This window comes from Anoplolepis gracilipes, chromosome 7, assembly GCF_047496725.1.
Source record: "Anoplolepis gracilipes chromosome 7, ASM4749672v1, whole genome shotgun sequence".
In the NCBI taxonomy this organism is placed as follows: domain Eukaryota; kingdom Metazoa; phylum Arthropoda; class Insecta; order Hymenoptera; family Formicidae; genus Anoplolepis; species Anoplolepis gracilipes.
Genome location: NC_132976.1, coordinates 4,493,984 through 4,518,212, shown reverse-complemented (window position 1 = coordinate 4,518,212; position 24,229 = coordinate 4,493,984). Strand labels below are relative to the sequence as shown.

The 24,229-nt window shown below is 36.9% G+C and overlaps 1 protein-coding gene across 1 annotated transcript in view; it reads left to right on the top strand.

Annotated features, from left to right (window-relative positions):
- Positions 1 to 24,229, top strand: part of Ft (cadherin-related tumor suppressor fat) — a 94,046-nt gene that overhangs the window by 52,616 nt on the left and 17,201 nt on the right. Inside the window, exons 2-7 of the mRNA XM_072895346.1 lie at positions 10,710 to 11,072; positions 18,193 to 18,429; positions 21,006 to 21,395; positions 21,644 to 22,057; positions 22,262 to 22,594; positions 22,810 to 22,987. Coding sequence (XP_072751447.1) covers positions 10,710 to 11,072; positions 18,193 to 18,429; positions 21,006 to 21,395; positions 21,644 to 22,057; positions 22,262 to 22,594; positions 22,810 to 22,987 — 1,915 coding nt within the window. The remainder of the gene's footprint in view (positions 1 to 10,709; positions 11,073 to 18,192; positions 18,430 to 21,005; positions 21,396 to 21,643; positions 22,058 to 22,261; positions 22,595 to 22,809; positions 22,988 to 24,229) is intronic.

The window sequence follows — 24,229 nt, the reverse complement described above, 5'->3', positions numbered from 1 at the left end:
TTCTACTCCTTTTTCTGCAGCATCCCTCGTATTCTCTCCTTCTCTTTCTCTCTCTGTCTCTCGCCTTTCTGAAGTCTTTTCCAGTTCCTCTTTATATCCTGTTCTCTTCTCGTCTTGTTCTCTCCTTATTCTACTTCCACGCACGTCACTCCACTTACCTTCTGCCTCGTTTTTTTCCACCGTTCTCATCGCCATCCTCATCGCCTCTCTCTCTCCTCTCGCTCCGCGATCGCTCTTCTGCTTATACATAAATATATACGGGGTGATCCGAAATCACCAAATAATTTTTACGATAAATTTTTTAATTTAATATCCATCGTTTCTTTCATGACAATACTTATAATTTTTGAATAATTAATAATTGATGATCCATGGTTTGCTGTTGACAAGCTATAATTCGGGAGTATAAATATGTGAAATGACAAGATCATTTTGTTCATTATAATCGATGTTATTCTGTCATAAACTTAGTTACATACATATACAAAATGTTTGTCTTAACAATTCTCGCGATACGTGTGTCTTTCGCTTCGAGAAAAATCGTTTGTCAATTGCAAAAATAATTAAGAATATATGTCCGGTAGCTGCGCGACACCCTCTATATACAAACGCGTACGTACGCGCGTCTCTTCTTTTACCCTTCCACATAGTCGCACCTATGTTCTTCTTATTCGCGAGACGCGTCTTGCGAATAAGAAAACCTCGCCGAACGCATAATTTAGCGCGAACGAGCGCGGGATGTCATTTTAATTGTCCGATGATCGGCAGCGGGTATCGATCCGCGTGTCCCTCGATTTCTCGCACGATCGGTCTGCCGGAAATTAGTTTCCTTCCAGTACGTCGAACGCGCAGATTCCAATTAATCTTGTAAATCCTAACGAAAGATTGTATCTATATTCACTGTTAGGACAAAGAAAGCTGAGATTAAATTTAGCTTAAAATATTATTATTATTTGTTCATTAACAACATGTAATTAAATTAGAGTAAGTAATTATTAAAAAAACTATTCATTAAATAATTATAATAAATTAGTTAAAGTAAATCATTATAATAATATATACTAAGTTATACTTTCATGCACTTTTCAAATTGTTTTATAAATAATTGTGAAACTCATTTTTTTTAATCTGATTAATAATATAATAAATACACGTGTAATTACTAATGTATATATGTAAAATAAAGAAATAATTTTTATATGTAAATTAAATTAATGTAAAGATTTTTATATCCAAGATTTTAATAAGTTCTGGATAAGAATATAGCTGAAGAATGTTATTGCGTTTAGGGTTCTAAATTAGAGCTCTAAATTCGCCATTGCTCGTTACTTCTCATTTGACCCGTATTGTAATACAATTTGAACGAATCCTTCCGCGGAGGCGAGATAAAAATAAGTTGACAGTCGTATTTCAAAACGGATGATCCATCACCGGCCACCTGACGGATCTTGCACAAAGACCTGCATCTACCTAAACCCGATGTCTTGCGTTGCGTCCGTTGGAGCAAAAGGGAAATAGAGTGAGAGCGAGAGAGAGAGAGAGAGAGAGAGAGAGAGAACGTTGCTAAATTAGAATTTAGCAGAGAGGACGCGACGTAGTGAATCTCGAGAAAAAGATGCGCTCATTGTCATGATAATAGGCGAGGGATATAAATTTACTAGCCGCAGGTTTTATCCCGTAAAACGAGCTATGTAAGTTCTCTCGCCGAAGAAACGCGAATTTTACGACCGCCGCCAGGTGCGATTCAAGATCGATATCGTTAATTTCACATTTACAAAACAGTGTTGTAATAGTTTTATTTTACTATTTTTATGAAAAATAAAACATGGAATATTGAGCACTTTTTTTGAGTGGATTCTCTCTCTCTATATATATGTATATTATTATTATATTATTGTACATCATTATGGGAGAAAGAGAGAGTTATTTTATAATTATCATTTCTCTTTCAACATAATCATACGGCATTATTATAATTGGTTTACACAATCCCTCATCGATCATATTTATAATATTATAATATTATAATTTTATATTATAATTGTAATTAATATTATAATTGTTTTATAATCATTTATTTTTTGCACTATTTTCACTATCAACAAACTCCTTTAATGGCATAAATTTTCGAAAAAAACTTACATATATAGATACAAGAGAGCAATCGGACATAAATCGCTCATCAAAGGTATCTTTTGAAGAAAATATGTAGAGCATAGAGAGAAAAATGTTTCTTGGAAATTACAACTATAAGCCCTGATCGATGTTGTGTTGCACAAATTTCCTCAATTTCTTTCAAGTATTTACGAGCTAAATGGCCTGTACTGTAAAACTGATGTTACACGTACCGCGCAATTCTCGTCCCGGACACCGGTTCGTATCGAAAGCGACACGCCGCTCGAAGGTTAACTCCTCTCCGCGGAGAGGAGAGCTACCGAGATCCTCTCCTCGCCGAGGTCGTTTTCCCGTGACATATTCCGCGTATAACGGACACTTAAGCCGCGCGTTGCGGTCTCCCGCGACATCTCGCCCGTTCGATGCGGCCCCGATCAGGGTCCGGGAGTCGGGAGTCGGGAGTCGGGAGTCGGGGAGAGAGAGCCTTTCTGCGGCGCACTCGCTTCGCGAGTAAGAGGGTAAGGGGGAAAGAGGGGGAGAGGGGGACGAGAGCGGCGAGAAAAACAAAGCGGGCCCCGTAGGCTAGAGACCGCAGCGGAAACTTGGAAGGCTTCCTCGTCTCGAAGAGGGTATCTGTTCTCCCTCACTCCCTCCCATGTCACCTGCGTCGCTTCGCCAATTTCTCCTTTTTTAATTGCATCCTCGGGACGTAACGAAAAAAAAGCCGCAGCGATATACCATACGCGCGAATAAGGTGCATCGTCCTCGCGTAGGATGTTTCTTTGACATATTCTTAGACCTCTCCTACCAAGCTAAAAATTTCTTCTTTTAATTTAGTCTATATCTGATATAGAAAATGAGTTAATATAGAAATATTAGATAATAAGAAAATGTCTTTGGTGTTTTAAATTATATACGATTTATTTATTTATTTTCCAATTTATAATTTGTGAGATATAGAATTAATTTTTCTAATTTTTATTCTATTTTGCATTATTAATTTTTATTTTATATTTATTATTTTAACAATTATAAATATCATTATTATTATTATTATTATTATTATGTGCACTTATGCTGCGTAAGTCTGAACTAAAGGTAAGACGAAACAACCCTCTCAAAAATGACGGAATCGAAACTTTAAGTTTCTGATGACGAAAGAAAAGTAACGCGAAACGATGGAAACGACAAAGTTCAAGGACATCGAGCCCGAATTCCTCTCCTCTCATCGTCGCCTGTCAGGCCTCGCGACCGACAGAAATTAATATGCCTGGCCCTCCTGTGACACAATGTTGCAAACGATGCGATCGGCGCATATCTGGCCCGTCCGTCGCTCACGATCGTGACGCGCGATGAGATATGACGACATTGTGACTTTACTCGTGTCCTGACGAAGTCGCAAATTCACGTTATCGATCGTCGACGATGTCAGCGGGCTGGCCGGTGTAACCGGCCTCAAATATATTTTTTCGTTCTTTTATTTGGATACGATACACCCGGTATTGTGCATGCGACAATTCTTCGAAAGAGTCGATGCACGAATAATCTCTCCTCTCACACGCAAAGACTCGAAATAAAGAGCAAACGAGTAATTTATCGAACTTCATTATGTTGTTTGAAAAAAAATCTGGACACAGGAAAAAGACTATTTTTGTTTTGAGAACATATCTTTAATCTCAGTACACAAATCTTAAAATGAGATTATATATCGTTAAATGAATTTAAATTGCTTGCCCGAAAAACATTAATATAATCAAGAAAAATATATTTTTATTATTCTAAAATAATTTTCATAAATAAAGGAAAAAATGTTGGATGCATAAATAGTAGATATTCAAATAAAAAGATTATAATGAAATGAAAATAAAAATATTATATTCTTGAGATGACTGTTATATAATATTAAAATAAAATTATAATATTGTTGAAATTCAAGATTATTGAATCTTTCCATACAAAAATCTTTCTATATATTTTGTTTATACATATATAAAGCAATGATCGCGTTAACTAAAGTAAACTATACAAGTTTTAATTTGATATTAATTTTTTCTTCTGTGCAATATTCTATTTATCACGCAGCTATTCGCTCTTTTCTATGAACTTGACAAAATCAGTCTGAATTAAATTTGTTCTACATCTCTTTTTAAATATTTCTTCTCCGCAAGATCGAACACTGAAAAATCATTATTAATCGTGATCTCGATATCTTCGTTACTTCGAGAGTATCGTTCAAAGGGGTTCCGTAAAGGGAACCCGGCTCAGACATCTCAGGACACAAGCGATATGACGGAGGGTTATTAACGATTGATGGGAACAGCTCGCCGTGGCCTATGGCATCCGTCAGATTTATTATACGACGCGATGCCGGGCGTCCTGACGTTTCTGACGTATCGCGTTGAGTGACAGTGCAGAGTGGACGGTGGACGGGAAAACAAAGCTATTAGTCCTAAGCACCGCGGATTTATTGTCCCGTCGTGGCCGTTATACGGAATTATAGTACACCCTTTAAGTGGCCTACGGGATCCGCGCCGGCGGATCGTTATTAAGCCATGGAATGCCGGCGAAAGAAGACTTCCTGTCTCCTTCTCTCTCTCTCTCTCTCCCTTCTCGCGGAAAATATATTTTACTCCGACGAAACTATTATCGCTGCGCTCGTGGTTCGTGACAGAAGAGTGGGAAGTAATTGAGTTTCTTCAAGAGACTTAGGCGTTCATTTGGAAGTGCGACGACAGTGCGTTATCTTTAATTGCTTTTATTTAGATTCATCTTTATCGATTAACTCTATTATAAATTAATTAGGAGATAACACGAGTGTGTGTAAAGCAGAAGAGAAATGGAAAGTTGGAAAATTATGTGAATAATCTATGTATAAATACAGCTACCTTTGGATTAACTAAAACTAGTCACATGCGATATTTATAAATTAATTTATAAATTAATAAATAACTTTTAATAAATTTATTGATAAATTTCTAATTTATTTTTAAATAAATTTATTATTGAGTTTAATAAACTAACTTTTTGTCGCTAATTATTTCTACGCGCAATTGCATGCCGAGAGAAGAAGAAAATAAACGACCATTAAAAATTCAGTTAATCCCAGTGATATAAGCTCAAAAGAAGCTCAAAATTACAAATTTAGTAATCACTTATTGTTACATACGTACATTGGGGTGGGAATGAGTTCGAGCGACATTTTGAGGCTACTAAACCAACGGCGCCAAGAAATTCATATTAGCTCTCTCGAAAGGAGAGAAAATGGTTTAATTAATTAATTAAAAAATAAGATTCCGCCGGATTGTATAAATGAGGCTCCGATATATTCAGAGATGTAGGGAACGTGCGCTCTCGCGCGCGTAATAACTGGGTAATAATTACGTCGCAATAACGCTACGACCGTTGCAACCGCACGCTCTCGTCGCTCACGAATGCGGCCTACAACCGCGAGGCGTAAAGGAGCCATTAACAGATACACATCGCAGAATTTCAAATTCCATGCGAGCCGAGTGCGGGAAGTTAGCGGAAAATCGCGCGATAATCGCGCCGATTTTATAGTATACGCTTCTTTGACCTACGAATCTCTCTATGTAACGCTCGATAATTACCACTCGTTACATTAACGTTTAATTTTCCATGCATCGTGCATGTAAAAAATATAGGGCTGCAATATCGCACGACATTTTTATATAAATAAAATTATTATTCATTTGTGTGCGCGTATTCAGGTACCGTTGATTTTAAAAATGTTCAAAAATCAAGTAAATTTTTTTTAATATAATATATATTTTTAACATAAGTATAATATGTATATTTAAATAAAAATAAAAATATTGCAGAGAATTAAAAAAAAACATAAAGCACTTCCTTAAGGAAAAATCATTATGGTTTATTGCAGCCTGAATAATTTATACAAGACTCTCTGTAATCTTTCAAAGAATTTTAAGTTATTAATAAAAGTCACGAGTCGAACATTCTCTCGAAAGAAGCATCGATATGCGCTTTGCAGATAACATCTTTCGCGTTTACGTTTCTTTACTATATATATTTTCAAACGCTTTGAAATTTTTTCCATATGTCGTACGAAATGAGGGAGGAAAACGGCTATTTTAGTAGATACATATCTTATTGTCTCTGGTCGTTATACAGAATTACGGTGTATTCTCCTTCTCTCTCGCTCGGTCGTCGTCGTCGTCGTCGTCATCGTCGTCGTGGGCCATGCGGGCCCCCACGAAGACACGTTATTAATCGGCCGATGTCAGTGGTTCGACCCCTCATAGAGAACCTATAGGACCTCGTTCGGTAAAAGAGACGGGGATCGCGCTCCTCGAGTGTATCGGTGCCCGCTCGATGCATGCCTTCGACGCGAAGGGGTAGGACGGGAAAGGCCGGAGCCGGTGGACCCGGGAGCGGTGGAGCGGGACGGTGGAACGCGGGACTCTCAGAAGAATGGGACTCACTTCGTGCATGACCCAAAGAAACCCCCGCTGAGCGACTCGATCCGATCCGCTGATCCCCGACCGCGCTGACGCAGATACCATCTTTCCTTGCACTCCGAATGCTCCTCTCTCCGGGCGTTTCTTACCGCCCATATACCGCGCCGCGCCGAAGGAGTAGAGAAGGAGAGAAAAAGAGAGAGAGAAGAGGGTGGGATTGTAGCCGAGAGACAGCTATATGACCGCACTGATTTGTCTGCTTATTGTTGCCTCGTTCGTTGCTGTTTCCGCTCGCTCGCGACGATGATGTTGAGTGTCGCGAACGACGACGAAAGAAAAAAAGAAAGAGAGAGAGAGAGAGAGAGAGAGAGAGAGAGAGAGAGAGAGAGAGAGAGAGGTCGTATAACGCGAATCGATTCTGGGATTTCGAAGCCGGAGAGAAGTTTTGACGTAGTCGTCGGTATTTCCGACGCGGTGATTTCAACGCCGACGCAGGAGATATCGCTTTTTGCTGCCGCTTTAAGAAAGCCTTTAATAAGAATAAACACCGGCGATTTTTTGCTGATTGGTCTTATAACTAAAAATGGCGAAACTAATTAAAAGACATATTAACTTTTTAATTAGTTAATCATTTTTAATAACTCTATATAAATATTGCAGAAATAAAATTAAAAATTTAATAAAGAGTACAAGTAAGCATATTATGTAAATATACGTCAGAAATTTTTTCAAAATTTATGCATAAAAATATTAAATATATATATATATATATATATATATATATATATATATATATATATATGTAAAATTAATAACAAAAAAAATTTTATATTTAAAATTAATTACAATTTATTTACATACCTTTATTGTCAAAAAATTAAAAAAATAAAATGATATTTTATCGCACATTAAATCTTCTTGACAAAGTATCTACAAAACACAGAAAAAATTATGTTCAGACTCTTATTAGTTTCTAGCTGTCGCGATTCAATGCTGGATTCTGTAGACTCGAGATTGATCTTTTCTTGTATCTAAATCTTTATGTGTTGAAAAAGAAAATTGGCCTTTTCACTAATTATTCGTACATAACTCCTCTTTTGTCACAATTGCATAGACAATTCGAGAATTTTTAATTGAGATAATTAGCTACAGCGACGCAATATCAGATCCAAGATTGCGTCGCTCGACAAACTACATAACTCCAAATTAGCGAATTGTTACTTCTCTCTCGATTACAGTCATGCGTATAATCTAGACGGAGATGAGAAGTGAGTTAATTAGGATTATACTGCCAACCGGCATTCTGATGCAACAGCGCCCTAAATGGCAGGTTTGCACAAACAGTTGGTTTATTGCAGCAATAAATACATAAGTTTGTGTTATATTATAACAAATTAGAATAGCAATTTAAATCAACTATTATTTCTCAAATTTTTCTACATTTTTTTATTAATAATTCATTTATACTATAATTAATGAATAACGGTGATAAGCAACGCGAACTTTGCATTATAATGTAACAATTAATACAATTAAGAATATGTGTTATATATATCACAAATAAAAAAATACAGGATAATTCTTCGATAAGTTAATCTTATCTAGTTGACTAGGAAATTAGAGTTACTCAAAGTGATCGATATCTCTGGCTGATGGAAGGTTAATTATGTGATATTTTTAGAGGAACATTAACGTGCGGTGACGTTTTAAAATTAATCGCGGAATCAAAAATTAATGAAATACGACTAAACAATCGCAATCGTGACGAAGCGCGTCGTTCATGCAGGTTGCGTTTTCGCCTGCCTGAAATAAGTATCGGTTCGTTTAACACAGAGGTATCATGCATGGGTGGCGGACGGTTCACGTGCAACGAAATCCGCGTCGTTATCGCATCATTACGAGATAAGAGTCAATCTTGTGGATCGTGTGAACTATGTCGGGAAGTTAAGGGTACGTCGCGGCCATTTAACACCTGACTGCCGATAGGTGCTATTAATGACAACGCAGCTCGAGAGGACCCTCCTATAATTATCGATGGACCCGCTTCGACGGACTTTGCATAAATTTATCTCGTCGAACAACGTCGGTATACTTCGTGAATACACGTGAATACATTAGGCGAACGAGCTCCCGGCCTAATCCCGGCTCGTTATCGATGTCCCTTATCGTGTCGATTTTTGGCAGTCGATAATGCCGACTCATAACGGTCCATTGATCTGAACATTTGATTCGTGAAAAAGAAAAATGAAACTATGATCCGACAAGCAATCTTAGAATGTAGCCAGTTAAACCGATTGGTCGTGTATTCGATCAAATATTTACGACAAACATATTTAGAAACAAAATTTTTCCATTTTTTCGCAAAAGAAAATTCTCTCTCTCGCTTTACTTATCAAATTAAATAACTCTCAAAAAGATGTTATGTAAACATTTATTTTCTTGTATTTTCAATCAATATTCATTTTCAAAGATTTTTTAATATTAACATGATTTTAATTATGTTATTTTTAAATAATTATGTTATCTTTAAAAACTTTAAATATTACATTATATTAAAAAATATTTATAATTTTTGCAAATTTTAAAATTAAAAAAAAATTATTATAATAAAGGGACATAATTTTATTTATACCATACACATACATATATGCTTTTCTCTTATACATATTCTCTCTCTCTCTCTCTCTCTCTCTCTTTCTCTCTCTCTTTCTCTTGCATTCTATTGAAAGTTCCAGGGTGGCGTAACCCTTTAATAACACACGAGCGATATCGATTGCCGGCCGAGATCGCCTACGAGCGCGACACGCGTCGATCATGCACAAGTTGCATAAGCGCATCCATCTGGGCAACGATCGGTGCATCTGGGTTACACGCGATTTATTGCAGCGGTAGGTCACGGGATCGCGTCGATTTATTCTCGCTTAATCCGCTTTACTCTCGCACCGCGTGTCTGGACTTTTGTTTCGTCATCCACGTGCGTTGTTTCACCGACGACGATATATAGGCACGCCTAGAGAGCAATAATCGATGGTAACCACTCCGTCAATGACAAGGGGTGGGAAGGGGAATCCGACTAATTACTAGGAAGACAAATGCGCCCGCGTCTTCGGATCGTCCTCTTACATAAAAGCTTTCTATATACATATAACGGAGATATGTCCGCGTATTTTATCTGTCGGCCGGATTATGTGTACACAAGAGAATATTACTACGATCACGAGGTTACATCGGTTGGCCATAAAGGAAAAACAATTTATGCCTCTGTTTCGTAAGAGAAAGAGAATGATAGCGAGAGAGAGAGAGAGAGAGAGAGAAAGATAACTCATACGAGAAAGTATTTTAATCGAGTCCGCCGTTTAATTCTAACGCACTCTGAAATATGTTTACGTAAATATTGACATAAAAAACAGTTTAAGTATTTAAATTGACCGATTATTAATTTTTTATAATTTATAAATTTACATTAATGATCTGTCACAGATTCGTGCGGCTTTATATTTTTGTCATTTTTTGGGGGAATATATAATATAAATATACTTAAATATATAAATTTTATCATTTTTTTTGTCGACTATTAATCTCGCATTACACTTTTTCAATAATTCTTATACTGTCCCATTTCTTGATATATCAGTTGATCGTAGTTCGCATACAAACCTTGAAGCTGTTGACGTGACTGAGAATTTAATGAAATGAAACATGCACAAGAGCGGGATCGAAAAACTAACTTTCTCACGGGTCTTTGCATGCATACCGTGACTTCGGCATCGCAGTGGCCTTCGTACGTTTCCTTCGACACGTAATTTTCGACGTATAATTATGTACCCGGGGTTAACCGAATCTTTATGTCGCGAATTCTTGTATCCGAATATACAAGATCTCGATATATCTCAGAATTAATACTTTTTTATTTTACACTCTCTATAATTATAATCTTTTAGCATTTGTCGTAGAAATTATTATATCGAAGAAAAATTTCACAATTAAAAATATCTCCAGTGGCCGATATAATCCATCTTGGAAGGCTTTGATCGAGAAGCCAAGATTTTCTCAGCGTAAACATTTCCCAAACATTTGAGTCACCAACGACTTAATCCGATCAGAATGACCGATGACCTCGGCGAGCCAGTTCTAATGGTCTTCCTCTTGTTGTTACAGGTACGCGTGACGGTGCTGGATAAGAACGACGTGGCACCTACATGGGACCCAGGTCCATGGAAATTCAAGATATCCGAGGAGGCGCCGCCCAACACCGTTGTCACGGTACTCAAGGCCTATGATCCGGACACCATCGGCATCCTGACTTACACCTTGGTGCCTAATCATTATTATCATTATCTCGACAACCACGGCGAGTCGTTCGCCAACGACGACGAAACGCAGAGCCAATTCAAGCTGAATTCAATCACCGGCGAGCTGAGACTCGCCGAAGCTCTCGACAGGGAAACGAAGGAAAGATATATGCTGAAAGTGCGCGCCGACGATGGCCTGCAATACCGAGATATCATGCTTGACATACAGGTAAGAGTGCGTTACAGTTGCAGATATTTGAAGCGGAAGTCCTCGTAAACAAGTATTCCGATATTTTACATCTGAATTCTTGCTTTTGCATAAATAGAGATGTGAAAAAACATTTTTTTTCCAATAGGAAAAAACAATTTTTTTTCATTATTTTTCCTTACATTTTTTGTTAATATAATAAAGAAAAATTAAAATTCTTATACTAATTTTTGTTTCGAAAGTAATTAGTTTATTAATGTATTAATAAGAATTTTACGACAAATTACATCAAACACGACAAGTTTAGTTCAGATATAATTTTCACTTAGATACATAACAAAAATTTTTATTTTTTCTAATTAAAAATTATCCAAATCATGCTGTGTACAATTTCATTTTAAATGCAAAAATCTCATTAATTTATTAATAAAATTACTTTCAAATTACTTTTGAAAAAAAAAATAAATTAAAAATATAAGAACTTTAGTTTTTTTAATTACATGAAGGTATAGTGAAACTAAAGTATATTTTTAGAAATTACAAGCTATGTTTTGTATCTACAATAAATATAATTTATTTAATTTTGCAATGATTTGTTTTTGGAGAATTTACCTAAATAAAAAATAGTAATTACATAATTATATAATCAATTGAAATGCAATCTACATTTAAATTAGTGGTAGTTAGTTTAAATCTTTCATCTAAAAAACAGTTCAAAATAATGAAAAATTAATAGTAATTAAAATATAAAGATGTGAAATATTTTAATTACTATTTACATCTCTATCTATAAAAATAGAAATATCTAGCTAATAATAAGTGAATTTGTCGCTAGAGCAGACTAGGCTGTCCTTATTTCGTTGAGAAACATTCTTGCAAATACCGGTAGTAGTATCAATAATTTTTCCTATATCGTTATACATTCATAAATTTCTTATATCGATTATATCAACTATCTTACGTGCTAACTGCTTTTAAACTTCCAATTCCAATAATGTCGACCAGTCGCGACTGATCGTCGCCGAGTCTCGCGAAATTGATAAGAAAACCAACCTAACTAGGAATACGCAACACGGCCGCTCTCTCCGAATGAATCGCGAAATATCGCAAATGGCATTCGGGGGATGGGGAAAGCTACGGTCTAAGATCCAGAGAGATCGGTCGATTGTTCCCGAGTATCGGAATGCTCGACGAGCGAGGGGTCAAATCGATAATGCATTAGACACGTCCCCGATGTGCCGAAAGGTCGCCGACAACTTCCTACTATAACTGTAACCTATTGCTTCATATCGACAATTCTTCCCCTCTTGTTTATAAATAATATAGCCAATACTCTCGTAAAATGGAATTTTATTGGACTCTGTTGTTCGAACGGACAAACTCGGCGCCGGCTAATCTCTCCTCTCTCAAAAGGATCAATTGCGTGATTAACGAATGAAGCATAAGTGAAGATATCCTCTCTTGAGAAAGAGAGAGAGAGATGTTAAATAAGCACAGCGACGAATTAATTTATGGGTGTACTTACATGGGATATCGTTATTGCCGAGAGACGGCGAGACCAATTATACCGGTCAATTTAAAGGCAATCAATCTCTAACGGAATCGAGCTAGGCAACACGACACGGCACATAGTATGAAATTTGTTTAGTCTATTAGGAAAAGAAGAAGATTCTTAACTGATCATATTTTTTAACCGAAATTGGTTCTCCCTTTTGCTTTAAAATTATTTATTTAAACAGAAGAAACTCAGTTTTTTATTTCGAAAAAATTTATATTTAAAATAAAATTTAAAAAATGTTGAGAACAAAAGGCAAAATCGAATCGATTTTTCGCACTAAAAAAAAGTAAAGCGTTACTGTTTTAAATTATAATAGTACAAGACTCAAAATTAATTAAAAATTAATTAACCTTTTGTGTCATTAAATTTTTGTATTTTTTTGAAACTTTATATCTAAAGATTTTACAAATCGCTGATGACAAATCTAAAGTCGAATTTTTAAAATAAAATAAAACATTTTTTAATTTTGGCCGTATTGGATATTGGTCATTTTAAATTAAAAAATTATAAAATTTTAATCTCAGATTTAAATTTAGTAATCCAAAAAATCCCCAGATTACCATTATAAGAAATATTTAAACTATTTATTTGAATTTACAGTAGAAAATATGTTTCCGTATTTTTCAATAATTATTAATTTATAATGAAAAACAAGATAGCAAAAAAATTTGTAAAATGCCTCAGGATATTCTGAATAAGTGCCTAAATTGCCGATTCGATATGGATAATAATTTAGTAAAAAATGATTTTTTTTTTAATAAAAAACAAATTTTAACTATTTATTATTTGGTTATAGTAAATGCAAATAAAAATGTTATAGTTGCCTACTTTTTTTACACTTGTTTATGTACTAGGAACTCTGAAAAAAAGCCGATCAAGAAATTTATTAAAATAATTAAAAATTAGTAAAAAATAGTACGTATCATCATGCCGTAAAGGGTTAAACTGCGATTACTTTTGCGGGCGTGAGTCGCGGGTGAATCTGACATTTTTCAATTAATGGCAGCGATCGGAGGGGAAGACGAAGGAAAGTCAGGGGTGTACAGTTGTAATGCCATATGCATAAGTCAAGCGCTGTCTATCGCAACGAGCGATCTCGAGCAGAACAATGTTGCGCTATTGCGTACCCGCGCAAGCATCACTCGGAAGATAAATCTACGATCGCCCGGCGACCAACCATGCGAATTGCTCACACACTTATTCCGCACGTATATGCAACAATGGCGCACGCCCGTCCCCCTCGTCTTAATGAAAAAGATCGAGTTCGTTTCTACGTGCGATTACGAAACACCGGCGAAAGAATCGATTCACGCGCGGAGATCGGTCGTTGCGTCAGAATGAGAAAATAGAGAGAGATGGAGAATGATAAATCGCACGACTATTCGAGATTTCAATCAGAATTCCTGATCGGTGAGACAAGGCAAATTTAGCCTTTAAAGTTTCGCGTCACGCTATTGTCTTGTGGTCTCGCAATGATTTCCTTCAATCTTTTTGCATGTTTTTTAATATGTATATGTCCAACCCTCAAAATCAATTTTTGAAAAAATAAAGCTTTATACAAAAAATATATCTTTTAATATTATTTTTGATTTGCAATTATTTTTGCACGAAAAATTATTTTCTTTTCGATTAAATTACATTTTTTGACCTCCCACGTATATTGTTTCTAAATTATCGATTTTCAATAAAATATTGGAGATAATATTTCGGTCAAGTCCGATAAAATCACAAAACAATCACACCTCTATTCATTAATAACCCTAATCTGTGAGCCCACGTTATGGCGAGACGTGCTTGGTAAGAGTATCGCGCGCATCCCGCCTTATAATTCATTACGTGGTTCAACCGAAAGGCGATAAAAAACGCGAGTCCGGTCGGGGGAACCCGGCCGTTTAACGAAGCCCGAAGAAGAAGAGACCCTGACCACCGGAGCCGGGGCCGAGGTCCCTCGGAGACAATCGCAAAAATTATTTTTATGATGCGTAATGGCCCGAATTCTTTTAAGGACCTCTTTGCTTGCCGCGCGCGCGCGTCCTGCTATTCTATCCTTAAAGACAAGCAAGAGAAAGAGAAAGAGAGAGAGAGAGAGAGAGAGAGAGAGAGAGAGAGAGAGAGAGAGAGAGAGAGAGAGAGAGAGAGGAATGCTGGACCGATCATAGCTCGGCCGGTGGTTTCGGGTTTTCTCCCGTTGAAAGCGAGCCGTTTCTCTATTGGCCGACAGTCGCGGAATCTGCCCCTTCTGGCCTCTTATATCTGATCCCCTTGTGCCTTGATTCCCCTCCTCTCTCTTCACCCATCATCCGTGTGTTCATCTCTCGCTAACCTTAACCATTTCTTTCTCGACCGACCTTCCCGAACCCCTTGAAGAATCTCTTCTTCGATTTTGCCCCTCTTCTCCCTCCCCCTCCCGTCACCACTTCTTTTCGTAGCATCGTTCATCCTTCGAAGTCATCGCGGAAGAAAAGAATGAGATGGAGTAGTGACAGCGCTACCAGAATAACCCTAACACCAAGTTAGAGAGAGTACTCTCTCTGCTCTCAGTACTTTAAAGAATAAATTTATTTAACGAATATTTCTCTCGATTCGAGGAATACCGAGCCGGTTTCTGAAATCATTCTCTTAAGTCTTTTGTGTATAAAGCACTTTTGCTGAAAGCTGAAATAAGAAGAATCTTAGAATTGTGTAATATGCAAATTTTTGTTTCTTTTTTGCTAGCTTAAAATTAAATTATATATATATTAAGATTATTAAAAAATATTTATCATGTTCAGAGTATTTGAGAGAGAAAGAATCTGAAGGAATTAAAAGATAGAAATAGATTGCGTTTTTCTAGTGATTTTTATATATATTATAAATATATAAAATACTATAATCAATCTTTTTCTATTACGATTGTAAATTATATATATATATATATATATATATATATTTACAATATAAAGACCGAGAGAGAGAGAGAGAGGGGAAAACTGTAGAAACTGCGACCCCATCTATTCCTTTTCTCCTCTCCTCTCAATCTTTGCTGATTGTAAGACTTGAAGCATCTCTTTCCTCCTGAACTCCTACCCAGTCCTGATTCTTTTTCTTCCTCTTCTCTTTCCTACTTGCCGACTCGTCGTCATCCACTGTCGTCTCGAGACACCGTGACTTTTTGCAAACGGTCTCCGAGCCCTCCTTAATCAAAGCGTGTCCACCTTATTCTACTGCGCATATCCCGTGCTCCGGAAAACTTGGAGCATGCTCGAGTTATCTCTAGGGACACGCATCAATTTATAGTATCATCTTTTGATTATATAAAATTAGTTTTGCTGTAACATTAAATCAACAGTTGTGAATGGTAACGAAACTTGATTTTGCTTTTACGTCGCAGTGACAACGAGTGTAATAATACAGAATCGCATGCATATACATATATAATATATATATATATATATATATATATATATATATATATATATATATATAGATTAATTCATTGGTATTCTCTTTAATTTTTAAATTTAAATAAAAATTTATAGATATAATTTTTCTGGATCTCTTTAACGGTACACAAGAGGGAGAACGAGATGTTGTCCATGCAAATGAAATAATTAACACATAAATAGTCATCATCCGTTAACGACGTTGTTGAATTACAGACATTTCACAAGCCTCTTTTTAGCATGACAAAAAGAAATAATATGCGAAAACGTTATCGCGATGTCTAGTTCCCGTCCGATTTACAGTCCAGATAAATTAAATTAAATTAGAATGGGTGTGCGTTAGAGCAACCGCGTGCACAGTTTCGTTAAACGGAGAAATATAGTATAATTTACATATCTATATATAATTTATGTACATGTACGTGAGATTAGCGTAATTGCCGAGGTATCATTTATTGTTTAAATTATTGCACATCATGTTTTCGACAAACGACAGAAAAGGAGCCGACTGCTACTCGTTTTAGATTGACAAATGCACGAAAAATGTTAATCTTTCCTCTCTCCTCTCTGCCTTTTTACGGCAATGTAAATTTATTGTGCTCGTTTCAGGATTCGCCGTGTGATTCTATGGAATGATAGAAAGGCAAAATTGAGGCGTCGCGTCGAATTTAACGACGTCGAATAAATGAAATGTCGTCGACGTTAACGCGCACTATAACTACGCCTTCGATCGATCGTATATTATTTGCAATGAATTGTAAACATTATTTCAACTTTCTGTTAGATACGTTTGATGGTTTATGAACTTAACAATATTTCCTTATTAAGCCGATTTTTCAAATGTGTTCTCATAATCAGTCAGTCTTCTTGAATATAATGCAGATTTTTATCTACATAAATAGCAGTTCTATGAAAAAAATCATTATTATATTACACATTTTTTGTAACAGCTCGAATGTTTTTAAATGATTTCTGTGGAAAAATATGTGATTATATATACAATACAATTTTCGATTTAGAATAAGAAAACGTCCGAAAGATGTTGTCAGAGATAAATTATGCAAATACATTTTTATCTAGTTTGTTATTTGAATAAAATTTTACTTTATTATATTATTTATGCTACTCGTACTCGATATGCATTATTTGCACCTTTGATATTAATTATTTGTTATTTTAATTTTTATTTGTGTTATCTGTTATAGTTTTTATTATACATATGTGCACAAAGTATTTTAATTTTTATATGCAATTATTTTTTAAACCGATTGGTCACAAATATATTAGATTAAAATTATTTTATTTTTTAGTAAGAAAAGATATCTTTTAATAAAAATGAATTGGTCACTAATAAATAAATTATGCTTTGTCTCTATTATTCTTTATCTATTATTCGAATAAAATTGTGCTTGTTTCTGAATATTATAATGTTACACGTGATGAAAATTATATTTATATACCGATGCTACTTATTCTCTCGTTCCCTTCGATCGAGGACCGTCCCTTTCCGTCGCGCGTCTGCCACCGCTGACGATCGATCACAATGAGCGCATTGTTACATGGATAAATAGCCCGCGGAGTCCTGAGAATGTTTTCTTCTCGCGCCGGGACTACCGCGAGGGAGCGAAGCACAATAATAATTCGAAGGCGAACGAGGCGAGCGGTGCGAATGTTTCCGGTGGTTGTTGGCGGCGGTGTTTATCCAAGAATGACGTCGAGTGCGCGCAAGATTCGAGTCGATTTTATTCCCCGAGTGTTTATTTTAAGATCGTACCCGGTTTCCGGGTCTATTAAGAGGCGCGCACGCGCACACATGTGTGAGTAAGTCCTTTCTACTTCGCGTTCACGAGTATAAGGACGAAAGGTGCGCGCGAAATGAAAGCAACTGCCTGTGTCCTTTGAAACGGCTCTCTTTAAAAGGAGCAACCTCTCTCTCGGGAGAATTCCTGGAAAGGAAGTAAGCATTTAACCCTTGGAATTGCGTTTAAACATTAGAGATAAAAAGATTTGCACGGCATTCCAAGTATAAACATAACAGCGCTTTGAAAAAGTTATTTCAAGAATAGAAAAATTTCATCGACCATGTGAAAGAAACATGACTTTAAGGTGGTTCGTACATTCTCTCGTCGATTAAAAAAATCTTGAAAATCATTGTTCGCAGGTCACCGACACCAATGACAACGCGCCGACCTTCCAGAGCACGGCTTATTCGTTCGACATCCCGGAGAACATGCCCAGAGGCAGCCGAGTGGGCCAGGTCGTCGCGACAGACGCCGATGCTGAAGGACCCAACAGCCAGCTGAGCTACGTACTTATCTCCGACTGGGCGAACGACGTGTTCTCGCTGAATACGAGCGATGGCGTGTTCACGCTCACCGCGAATCTCGACTACGAACAGGTTGGTATACCGAATGAGAAGAGTCGCATACATGTGTTACATGTTGATTTCTTTTTTTTTTTTTTTTTTTTTTTTTTGTTTTTTTCGCGAATAAAGTTGCCGTTATAGACGACGATTGTCTGTAAATCTCAGACGGTTCCCCTTCAATTTCCATATTAGACATTTTTATTTATATTTACAGAAGAATTTGAATTTTGTATGAATCTCGATGTTCCAAGATTATAAATATTGTAGTTAATGAATATTATTCGCGTATATTTTTCAATAGATTAGACAGTTTGGATTTTGATTGAAAGATGACAGTGTCCTGTTAATGAAGTTATACATGAACGATGATTATTTGTAAATCAGACAACGATCATGCGATTAACATCCTTTTCGAATCGAAGTCTTTATTTATTATTAGAAAAATTTGAATTTCTCACGAGAACGGATTTCTCCTCATGATTATAAATGGTTCATAAACTTGCTCGGGAACTCTCTCGGTATTTAACAGTCGTCCAAAATTTCGTCGATCGTAGGCACGATTGATTGAAAAAAAATATTTTCCATTGATTTGACATATCGTGGCTCTCTATTTATTATTTCACGTAGAGAGAGATACTATTAAATGATCCAGCAGTACAGAACATGTTCATGAACTGGAACGTTACCGGATGATTCTAGAGTTATATGTTTACATATCAATACTATAGATATGTCCATCATAACGGTCGATGGGTACGAAAGGGTTAACAGCGGCCTGTCGAGATGAAGTTCCGTTTGGATCATGGTCGGAACTAAAAGACGCTGAAAAAACGTGTTGGATGCCCGGGGCAGCGATTATAACCACGAACACCACCTCTATATTCAAGCGCACCATTATATTATCCGGAGCGGAGGGCAAAAGGCTAGAATTTAGGGTTTAACGCTATAACAGTCGAACAGATCGAAGAACAGACAGTCTTTAATGGCTCTCTGCATTTCGGAGACAAGCCATAGTTAGCGAACTTTCGCGCACATACATTTTGCGAATCGCGCCAATAGCGTAACCGAGATTCTACATATAAGAAAAAAATCACGGTGATTCTAGATAAGAATAAGAAAGGATTAATTATCCATTAGTTTAATAAAAAAAAACATAGCAAAAAAGAATAGTCTTTTTTATAATTTATTGACCTTAAATATATTTTTTACTTCGAAATTGTTTTATCATGTCACAAATTTCTTAAATTTGTGGTTAAAGTTGCACAAATGATTTATTTTAACTTACACTTATTATGTTATAGGCATGTATATAGCATATCAATAGAGTTTTATTGAAATTAAAAGTTAAGTATAAAAAGAGTTAAGTAAAGATTCAAACGCGATTGTTCTCTTTCTTGTGTTAAAAAAATTAGTTTTGCTTGAACTATATTATTAACATGAGAAATTTCAAATAACAATTTTTTCTTTTCAATTAGTTTCAAACAGAAAACATTTATTATTAAACTAAAAATATAATTAACTATTAAGTACTTATATATTTTTAATTCATAATATAGCTTTTCTCCGAAGAATAATAGTTGTTTGTTTACAAAAGAAAGTATTCTCTCTTTTTCAAGTACATTATTACATTTTAATATTAGTATTACAATAATATCATCGATTTACTTTTACGCAATTCATTGGCTACGCCACTGTTTTACGCTTTATGATATGTATGTGTAAGATGAAAAATAAGTGTGTGTTGGTGCAGCTTCTCTATGAGAGAAAGATGAAAAAAGAAGCGAGGGAAAGCGTGAGCGAGAGAAACGAGAAAAGGGTAGCTTATAGAACCCTTCATCAACGTAATGCTCTTTCAGATACACGCCAACGTCATTAAGGGGCCACAGAATACGCGTGTCTATCGTGAAACACATGTGTGTATCGAAAACAAAGAAAATAACAACCGCGCCGAAACTGACATTTTAGTCCAGTCTTGCAAAACGGTTAATTACGGCTCTCTTAAAAGGATCTGTTACCAATCGATTTGCGATCGAGTTGAATGAAAGTTTATTTTCTCGCAGTTTCTTCATACAGAATAATTCCATTCTTTTAAGAAGGACGACCTTCACTTTCTTGTGTTCATATTTTTTTTTCAATATTAACACAATATTTAATAGAAATATTAAATGAGAAAATTTTTGTTTTCTTATTTAAAGTCATTTTCCGTTAGTGTCAAAATCTTGAGAGAAATGTCATGTTTGCATCGAAATAATAATCTTTTGTTAACTCTTTAACTTATATAAAAGTATCTTTCAAATAAATATTATTAAATTATACGAAATTTATTCCTAGAGGCAAAAACTTATATAATTATTCTACTATAAAAATTTATTACATTTTTATTTAAAAAAAATGAAAAGAGAAATTCTTTACTGCTTTTTCTAGAGTGTCCGACGACAGCCTATCTGTCACATAAAAGATTCTAATAGATCATAAAAAAACATTTCTTTACTATATGTTTAATAGTTTCGTGAGGAGAAAAGAGCTTGTAAAGACGAGAAACACGCACATCATGCGTGGATTATACCTCCGTTACGTTAAATGATTCTTATGTCTCGTCGTCTGTACAGGTGCAGCACTACATCCTCGTGGTGCAAGCGACGGACGGCGGCGAGCCGGTGCTGTCGTCTACCGTGACCGTGTATTGCAACGTGGTCGATCTGAATGACAACGCGCCGATCTTCGAGATCGGGCCGCACGCGGCCGACATCATGGAAAACGCGACCATCGGCACGCCCGTGCTCACCGTGGCTGCTCTGGATCTGGACTCCGGTGATAACGGCAGGGTCTCGTACGCGATTGCTGGCGGCGATGAGGACGGCAATTTCGGAGTGGCACCGAATGGTACCCTCTTCACGCGCCGACTTCTCGATCGTGAACGTAACCCGCTTTACAACCTGGTGCTGAGCGCCACTGACAGTCCATTACCGCCGGCTCGGCCGTTGTCTTCCACGGTGCAGGTTTGTGTATTGTAGAAATAATTTTTTTTTCATTGTATATGTATATACACGGTTCTTAAAATAAATTATTAATATATGTGTAAATATTAAAAATATAAAAATAAATATAAATTAATAAGAAATAAAAAAATTTCTTAAAATAAATTAACTTTTTAAAACAGTGTCAAAAATATGTATCTACACATATTTGTGAATAAAAAGAAGATCGAGTTTATTATATTATATTCTCTCACTCGTGTGACATATAGGTGACAGTGGTGTTACTGGACGTAAACGATATGTCGCCGGAGTTCATATCACCTACAAAGATATCGATAATTGAGAACGCACCCAGCAATACGGTAGTGATGGCGATAAAAGCCGTCGACCGGGACGAAGGTCGGAACGGTTACGTGGAGTACATGCTCGAAGACAACGACTTACCGTTCACTTTGGGCCTGGTGGACGGACTGCTGCGCGTCTCCGGACCGCTGGACCGCGAGCAGAAGTCCAACTACACCCTGGAGGTCACCGCCAGGGATCGCGGCGAGCCGTCGAGATCGTCGTCGACCACCGTCACCGTCATGGTGCTTGACGAAAATGACAACTCACCAGTGTTCGATCCGAGGCAATACTCCGCCACCGTCGCCGAAAACGCCAGCATCGGCGCCAGTGTCCTTCAGGTCAGTAAATTACGATTTTTTCAAAGTGCCTGAAATTTTCCAATAAAACAACTTTAGAATCTAGATTAAATTTCCGCTCAAAGTAGAATTCTATAAAAATCTCTATACTTCTATGAAGTATGTATTTCTGTGAAGCATATTAGATATCAATTAATAATAAAAAATTAAAGAGACGATTCCCAATTGTTTCTCCCTCAACCTCAGGTATCGGCGATGGATCGCGATGAGGGCGCAAACGGCAGGGTGCGATACAGCATCGCCATGGGAGACGACAATCGGGACTTCACGATCTCGGAGGACGGCGGCGTAATCCGGGTGGCGAAGAATTTGAACTTCGAACGCAAGCCCTGCTACTACCTGGCAATCCGCAGCGAGGACTGCGCGACGGAAGTAGGCGAGACGTCGCGCAGTGACACTACCCAGGTCACTATCACTGTCCTCGATATCAACGACAACGCGCCGGTTTTCCTCGACTCGCCCTACCTGGCACACGTTATGGAGAACATGGTACCGCCGGATGGCGGTTTCGTTATACAGGTACATATACGTAAAATTCCTTCTGTCAAATGAACCCGCGGCGTGTATTTAATATTTTTTTTGGACGATAAGAAATTTGATACGACTCTATTACAAAATAAAATAGTTCTTCCTATCTTCTAACTATATGTGTGACTATCTAGACCCCATCTTCGTGAATTGTGATAATTTTAACAAAAGCTAAAAGCGTTTTTACGTTTCTATTCAAACCGAAGGTTAAGGCGTACGACGCGGATACACCACCGTACAACGATCAAGTTAGGTACTTCCTCAAGGAAGGCGACACGGATTTATTTCGAATAAATGCTAGCACCGGCGACATATCGCTCCTTCGACCGTTGGACAGAGAGCTGATGCCCGAGTACACGCTCACCCTAGTGGCCATGGATACCGGTGAGTCACTCTACTATCTATTAAACACTCGGTCGCGTACAGATGAAAGAAAATGTATTGTAACAACGCCGATACTTTAATGGATTCAGAGTGGATTTACTAGATCACGAACTATGAGGGGAAACTGTTGTTAAAAACATATCTTGGAAAAGAAGCGGTATATAAATTATTTTGTTATCAATAGTGAAAACTTGAATATTGTTGTATAATCTGTTTTCAATCTAAATGACTATACGCTCTGTGTGCTCAATTATTTAATTATTTTTATTATTCGTTTTTTTAATCTCTCCTGCAAATATTTTTTTACTGTTAATATATACTTTTTTTGTTATAATAACTTTAAATTTGTTATGCTATAACTTTAATTATTTTATTATTTTATTATTTTCTACATTTCTGTATATTGTCATTGTTTTTATTTTATATAACATATTATTTAATCATAATATTACTATTTTATTAGGAATGTTTGCTTTCTGTTTTAAAGAAAAAACACTCCGTTAGTTATTTGACTTTGCGATGCGATTGCTATTATTCGATCGATTCGCGGGAATAATTCTTTATGCGAACCGTACGACCGGCCGTCCATCAATCGATAATTCACCGAAATGTCAACTGTCAGCCAGTAGCTATAGCACAGCTACATAGACGAGAGACGATAGACGATGTACGGCGGTGGGTTTAAGTAATGAGCGGTAATATACAAATTGGATATAAATTTGTGGGTTGTTCGATGAGATTCTTTAAGCGGTGGGCAGTTCCTCCCCCTTAAAGATTCTTTTTTTTCCTTTTTTTCCCTTCCTTAGAAGCCGGTAGTCCTCCCCCGGTTCCCTATCTCGGTCTTCACCCCGTCTCCCTCCTCCTCCGCCCGTTCCGCCCTCGGTCGCGGATGGCTCGGATGGCCCAATCGGTCCCCGGACAAGGTAGACAGGCCAGGCAGAGTTATGACGCGCGATTATGATAATCGGTCTCGAATACCTTCCACGGCGCGGTTGCATCGTCCCCTCCCCTTTTCCCGGCACTCCCGTTCGACCGCGGGCCTTATTCCCCACCCCGGTGTCTATCTTACCCTCTGTTTCGTTTTTTCCGTCTCTTGCACCTCGCCTTCCCTCTCATCCACCCGTCCACCCCCTCCCCTCTTTACCAGTCGCGCGTTTCGGGTCTCGTCACCCCTTCTCTCTGGTGCGTGCGTCTTTCGAATATACTATATATACTGCCTGAGCACTCGTTCATTATATTCTA